This window comes from Elaeis guineensis, chromosome 2, assembly GCF_000442705.2.
Source record: "Elaeis guineensis isolate ETL-2024a chromosome 2, EG11, whole genome shotgun sequence".
Classification (NCBI taxonomy): domain Eukaryota; kingdom Viridiplantae; phylum Streptophyta; class Magnoliopsida; order Arecales; family Arecaceae; genus Elaeis; species Elaeis guineensis.
Window position 1 is genome coordinate 97981154 of NC_025994.2, and position 7174 is coordinate 97988327.

Genomic DNA, 7174 nt, shown 5'->3' on the forward strand with positions numbered 1-7174 from the left:
ACAATTCTCAAATTATCCAAATTGGATAATCAATTGACCAATGTATATATTTTACGGTATCCATATAAAAATATATAATCAAATATATATTTTATACGGATATCATAGAATATCCTACATTGGTCAACTGACAGGTCTACATTTTCATGAAATGTAATATATTTTAAAATTTTTAAATTAGGATCGAATCAAATTTTAAAATAAATCCGAATCTAATGAGACAAAAATAAAAAATAATGAGACAAAAATAAAAAATAAAAAGATTGAAATAGAAGGGCGCCGCAGGGCCGCACGAGCCCACCGCAGGGCCACCGCCGTGGGGCCCATCGCAGCCAGGGGCCCACCATCGGGGGACCGCCGTAGCCGGGGGCCCATCGCAGCCAGGGGCCCGCTGTCGGGGCCCGTCGCGGGGCCTACCGTCGGGGGGGCCACCGCGGGGCCGCTGCCGGGGGCCCGCCGCCAGGGCCGCCGCTGGGGAGGGGCCATTGTGAGTGGGGATGGGGGGCGGTCGGCAAAAGGAAGGGAAGGGGCGGGCGGCCGGCCAAGGGAAGGGGCGGGGCGGGGCGGCCGCCACCGGCCCACCGACGGACCAACGAAATGGGGGGGCACGCGGGACCGCCGTCGGCCGGCTGTCACCAGCGGGCCAAAGAAAAAGAGGGAGAGAGAGAGGAAGAGAGAGAGAGGAAAAGGAAAGAGAGAGGGCGGCCGGCCAAGAAAAGGGGAGGGGCGGGGCGGCCGCCGTCGGCCCACCGATGGACCCACCACATGGGGGGTGCGCGGGCTCGCCGCCGATCGCCTGTAGCCGATGGGCTAAGAAAAAAAAGGGAGAGAGAGAAGAGGAAGAGATAAAGGAAGAGAAAATAGAGAGGAGGGAGCTCACCGCCGTCGGGAGCTCGCCGCCATGCCATCGGAGAGGAGAAGGAAAACGCGGAGAAAAGGGAGACATCGGAGAAGAGGGAGAAGAGGGAGGGTTTTTTTTTTGGTCTTAAGCCACAAAAATGCCAAAAGTTGACGTTTTTATTTCAATTTTTTATTATTTTTCTTTTTTATGATATTTTTAATTTTTTTAGTTTATTTTTATGTGATTTTTTAATAAAAAATTAATTTAAAATAAGGATAGTAATTTGAAATGATAATTTTTATTTGAATTAAAGTTAAATTTTTTATTTTAAAATTTAAAATTATAATTTTTATTTTTTTTCCATTTTTTCCCTTTTTATTCACTTTTTTATGGTATTTTTTATTTTTTTAATTTTTTAGAATTCAAATTAAAATTTTAATTTTTTTATAATTTAAAATTATAATTTTAATTTTCTCCCTTGTTTACCCTTTTTGGCATTTTTTTAGGTATTTTTTTTCTTTGTTTGGAATATTTTTTAGAAAATTAATTTTAAATTAATTTAGTAATTTGTAATGATATTTTTTATTTGAATTAAAATTAAAAATTTTATTTTTTTAAATTTAAAATTATAATTATAATTTTTTCTCATTTCTTTCTTATTTTTTCTTTTTTATGGTATTTTTTATTTTTTTAATTTTTATAGATTTTTTTGGGATATTTTTTTAAAAAATAATTTTAAATAGAAAAAATAATTTGAAATGATATTTTTTATTTAAATTAAAATTAAAATTTTTATTTTTATAATTAAAAATTATAATTTTTATTTTTTTCTCATTTTTCTCTTCTTTTATGGTATTTTTTTTTTAAAAATTAATTTGAAAAGGAGATTATAATTTGAAATGACTATTTTTATTTGAATTAAATTTAAAATTTTTATTGTTTTAAAATTTAGAATTGTAATTTTTATTTTTTTTCAATTCTTTTTTATGATATTTTTTATTTTTTTTACATCAATTTTTTTTCAGATATTTTTTAAAAAGATAATTTAAAATGGGAATACTAATTTGAAATGATGATTTTTATTTGAATCAAAATTATAATTTTTATTTTTTTAAAAATTTAAAATTATAATTTTTATTTTTTTATTTTTTTAAAAAAAATTAATAATTAAATTTGTCACTTGAAATGGTATTTTTAAAAATATTATTTCAAATGACGTTTTAAAAAATATCATTGAAAATGATGATTTTATTTTATTTTATTTTTTTTATAATCTATATAAAAAAAATATAAAAAAAATGATGATGTGACGATCATTTTGAATGATATTTTATCTGATTTATATTATTTTAATAAATAAATTAAAAATTAGATTATTTTTATAAATAAATTATTTTTTAAAATTATTTAGGCAAAACACCCAACAACAGAAGATCCCAGTAGTCAAAAGAGATGTCAAGAAAAGTACCTGCCCCCTCTCCCGTCAAATCGGTGCTGTTCTTCCTCCTCGGTGCTCTCTACCCGCGTCCCAAAGCAGAAAGTTTGCAGGCAAAGTCCCCATTCCCAGTCTATCCCTCCTCTTCCCAGAACATCCCATCATGCAATCCATCTTGTCTCTATTCCCTTTGCTAATCCTCCATGCTCTGCTTCTAGCTCCGACCAAAACTTATTCCCAGAATGACCCCATCCTCACCTATTGCGCCGGCGACACCAATTACACCGTCCCCAGCACCTTCTCCTCCAACCTCGACCTCCTCCTCTCCAACCTCACCTCTTCTCCCAGCGACGCCGGCTACTTCGCCACCGCCACCGCCGGCGCCGCCTCCTCCGCACCCACCTACGGACTCGCCCAGTGCCGACCCGACGCCTCCGCCTTCAAGTGTTCCACCTGCCTCAACCGCTCCGCCTCCGCCGCCGCCACCCGCTGCCCCCATCGCAAGTCGGCCGCAATCCGCTTCGACCTCTGCATCCTCCGTTACTCCGACCAACGCTTCTTTGGCCAGCTCGAAGACGAACCGACCCAGATGCTTGTCAATGGCGCTAACGCGTCTGATCCAACGGTGTTCGATCGGGAGATGAGGGATCTGATGGACGAGATCGCGTCGCAAGCGGCGGGGAGGGAGTCGAAGTTTGGGGTGGGGATCACGAATAACACCGATTCTGGGGATATATACGGGATGGCACAGTGTACTCGTGATCTATCGGAGACGGATTGCTCCACGTGTCTCGATCAGGCGGTCGGTCTTTTGCCTACCGGGAGTATCGGAGGACAGGTCGTGAAGGTGAGTTGTGCCGTTAGATTTGAGATCTATCCCTTTTTCTCCCTGTCGTTGGTCCCTCCGCCGCCGCCGCCGCCGCCGCCGCCGCCGCCGCAGGGATCGAGTTCTTCGCTGGACGGTGGGAATGGCACTGACACGACCGCTGATGGTAAGCAAAGTTCACCACTTGATGTAGAATGCCTCCCTCAGGTATGATTTAGGTTAACAGATCGCCGAGTTTGGTGGATATTGTGTTGAGTAGTTGTTAATTTCGACGATACGGCTAGTTACTCCGATAAGGATAGAGCACCAAAATAAAATTGCAGTTTCTGGGGCTTTATTTGTTATCCTGTTAATTTGGCTGGCTTTAACAACGAATTCACATCTTCAGTTTTCTACTCCTTTGTCATGAGTTCCATATAGTAATTTAGTCTTTAGAACTATGTGCGCTTTCAATCGACTTGAGACGATGAATTCCATAGTTTGATAGAGATAATCAAGACTCAACGATTTTTTCAGCAGTTGAACCGTATTCGGAACTTTCGTTTTTGTTTTTGCTTTTCTTTTTTCCCTGATGAAACTTATTTTGTTTCTGGAATACCAATAAATTTAGTTTTAATAACCTTCGGACCACAAAGCATGATGGTGGCCTATGCTGCTGTGATTTTTTTTTTGGGTGTGTGTGTGTCCGGGAGGAACATTATGTGCCGGACAGGGTTGTATCTTTAGTGCTAGAGATGACAATTTACTCTGCACTATCGAGAATCTGGTCGGACCCATTTCCAATGCGGTGGATTTAACTTAGCCCACGATGGATCTGGATAGATGTAGATAATGATAAGATTTGCTCTAATTCAGATCTTGATATATATATATATATATATTAAAAATTATTTTTTATAATTTTATCCAATCCAACTCATCTTATTTAACTTTGTCCATCCTGTCCCATCCAAAACTCATACAGGATGGATATAGGTAACGGCTCATCCGGTCCATAACTCGTTGTCATCTCTATTTAGCACGATGGTAAAAGGGTTCATCTTTTTTTAAGCACAATTCCATCGTTGGATCATGCAATCATCCATTTGAGACGTACGCAAACGGATGAACGAGAGATTCCGATTGCTTTGGGATGTGTATAGACGCAATCCAACGGAAGGAAGATCAATCTTCTTTTGCGGTAGATACAACTCAAACCCCATGTTTACTGCTGCTTTGGAAACATGCAGCAGAATAAATGCTATTCTCATTTCACTGTCAAATGTACTAATTGTAGGCAACTTGACTGCTAGAGTTATGTCATAGAACTTCACTTCAAGGTTATAAGAGTCCACCTTGGTTTATAAACTTTGGAAAAAAGTTATTTATTGCTGGTTTCGATTTCTTAGAAGGAAAATAGGTCGTGTCTAAGCAATAAGTAATTTAAGTTTTTGGTCTTTAGAGTGTATGGTCGGCGATTTGCAGTTTAATTGGGTCTTGTTTATATCTTCGTTCCCAAATGACATTGTCTAATTGCTAGCTTTTCTTTTGGTGCAGGGAAAAGTAACAACACTACAAAAGTAGTTCTAATTGTTGCCATCTCTGTCGTTGCTGTACTGGTGGTCCTTTTCGCCATCTGTTTGTGCTTACGAAGAAGGAAAGTGTTTAGAAGAGAACAATGTAAGTTTTTCTTGCTGCACTATTGTTTTAGGAAATCCAATTCATGACAAATGGGCTGGATTTTTATGTAGTTGAGATTGCTCTGTCCGTAACTGGTGGAGATGAGGAAGGGTTCAGAAGTTCAGAATCATTATTATTTGATTTGGGTGCCCTTAGAGCTGCCACAAATAACTTCTCAAATGCAAATAAGCTTGGAGAAGGTGGGTTCGGACCAGTTTACAAGGTAATTATCTAGAGTCAGGTCTTCAAGGTCACTCATAAAATTGTAAACATCGTTATTTATTTGAAGAATGGGAATTGCTTTCTTGTGTCTTTTAAATCTCATACAGGGGACTCTGCGGGATGGACGAGAAATAGCTGTGAAAAGGCTCTCAGGAAGTTCAGTGCAAGGACTAGTAGAGCTAAGAAATGAGCTGGTTTTGGTTGCCAAGCTTCAACATAGAAACCTTGTGAAGTTGTTGGGTTGTTGCCTCGAGGAACAAGAGAGGTTACTTGTCTATGAGTACCTTCCAAATACAAGCCTTGACAAATTTTTATTCGGTATGCTCCATTTTCTATATTCATATTTTTCATAATCATTGCCATAGTACTTCCCTGGTTTTAAGCAAATAGGAACACATGATCAGGTTTGTTACGTGTGTAACCCTGTTGTGGTGAGCCATTCACCGAACTAAGCTGGATATATTTGTTCTAGCCTCTTACAACACTGGATACATGTTATTCCTCTTTAAGGTGTTACTTTATAGTCTTTGTTCCATCTAATTTAACTTTGCATTACCTTGAACATACTTTGGTACCCTGGGATTTCTGTTTCAGCTGTTAAGATTATTGCAACATGGATAGATGCGAATGCCATCATTTTGCATTGCCTGATTTCTTCTAGGGCGCTCATTTATGAAGATGACTCTATCAATTAATGATGGCATCATTTTTGCATGCTACTGGGTTTTAATTGTCTTCCATGCTATTTTTGGGAAAATGTTTATGATATAACTGCTTTTTACTCTTCCGACTTAGTGGAGGCTAGGCCACCCTTGATTTAACTACTTGGGGTTGCTAACATCTTGTTGATGGCATGGCCCAACCGTGCTTGTTATTCATTATGATATCAGTTTAATTTATCAAGTTTATTTGGATGAAATAGACCCTATTGGACGACAACAACTCGACTGGGGAAGCCGATACAAGATAATTGAAGGGATGGGCCGCGGGCTTCTCTATCTTCATGTGGATTCTCGATTAAGGATTATTCATCGGGATCTAAAACCAGGTAATATCTTGCTGGATGGGGACATGAACCCTAAAATTTCGGACTTCGGTCTTGCAAAGCTTTTCAGCAGAGATGAGACCCATGGAAACACTAGTCGAATTGCCGGAACATAGTAAGTGCATGCGATTTTAATTTCCTTTTCTGAATAACCAGTGGAAAGATGTCCAGTCCATTATTGTTCTGAAATCTGACTTTGAATCAATATAAGTATGTTGTCCTCATGGAGAAATATCTTCTCAATTTCTTTATGGTAGTGGGTATATGGCACCAGAATATGCCATGCATGGACACTTCTCCACCAAATCAGATGTTTTCAGTTATGGCGTGCTAGTTTTGGAGATTGTGACTGGCCGGAGGAATAGTGGATTCCAGGGATCTGGGAATTCTATAGACCTTCTTGGCTATGTAAGCATTCTTCATACCTTCTTAGCTATCTGACTTGCTCTCAGTATCCTCTTATCATGTTGGTATTTTGAAATCCTCTAAACCAATTCTTTGAATATATAGGTCTGGCAGCACTGGAATGAAGGAATGGCAACACAGGTGATCGACCGAAGTCTAGGTAATCAGTATCAAGCCCGAGAAGTATTGAGGTGCATTCAAATTGGGCTACTCTGCGTCCAGGAAGAACCGGGAGAGAGACCCAGCATGGCATCAGTCATTCTCATGCTGAGTAGTTACTCTGTCACTGTTCCACCTCCATCACCACCAGCCTTCTTTGTAAGTAGTGGTACAGTCACAGAGTCAGAGGTGTTCGAGAGGAACGTGAGGACTAGTTTATCGGGAGGTGAGAGCTCCGGTGGAAGCACAACAAGAGAATCAAGGAGAAGGACAGGGAAATCAAAGCTAGTCTCATTGAATGATGTCTCAATCACTGAGATGGAGCCGCGGTAGATGTGTGAGATTGATAGATCAAAGTGCATCTTTGAACATTAGTTGATGTTAATATTTTTTGTGAACAATACGGATACCAATTTATCTATCAACTGTGTTGTATGATAGATATGGTATGTTCTGGATATCAACCAGATAATGGCATGATATTGGAAGTCTGTGGGAACCTTATAGATGGCAGCTTGGAACCTGATTTGTTATCCATTGAGAAGTAATAAATGGGGAGTAACGTCTTCCAAGCATTATACA

At 39.3% G+C, this 7174-nt stretch overlaps 1 protein-coding gene across 1 annotated transcript; it reads left to right on the plus strand.

Annotated features, from left to right (window-relative positions):
- The first annotated feature begins 2260 nt into the window (after window positions 1-2260).
- Window positions 2261-7174, plus strand: LOC105052273 (cysteine-rich receptor-like protein kinase 6). Its single transcript, XM_010933039.4, has 7 exons — window positions 2261-3268; window positions 4639-4761; window positions 4833-4984; window positions 5091-5301; window positions 5906-6143; window positions 6286-6436; window positions 6539-7174. Exons 1-7 carry the CDS (start codon window positions 2440-2442, stop codon window positions 6923-6925), a joined length of 2091 nt encoding a protein of 696 aa, XP_010931341.1. The 5' UTR covers window positions 2261-2439; the 3' UTR covers window positions 6926-7174.

Bases quoted from the DNA above. Each gene is read 5' to 3' on its own strand.
- LOC105052273 (XM_010933039.4), top strand. From the start codon at position 2,440: ATGCAATCCATCTTGTCTCTATTCCCTTTGCTAATCCTCCATGCTCTG. The intron at 4,985-5,090 runs GTAATTATCTAG...AATCTCATACAG, and splicing joins GGTTCGGACCAGTTTACAAG to GGGACTCTGCGGGATGGACG. The intron at 6,144-6,285 runs GTAAGTGCATGC...TCTTTATGGTAG, and splicing joins AGTCGAATTGCCGGAACATA to TGGGTATATGGCACCAGAAT.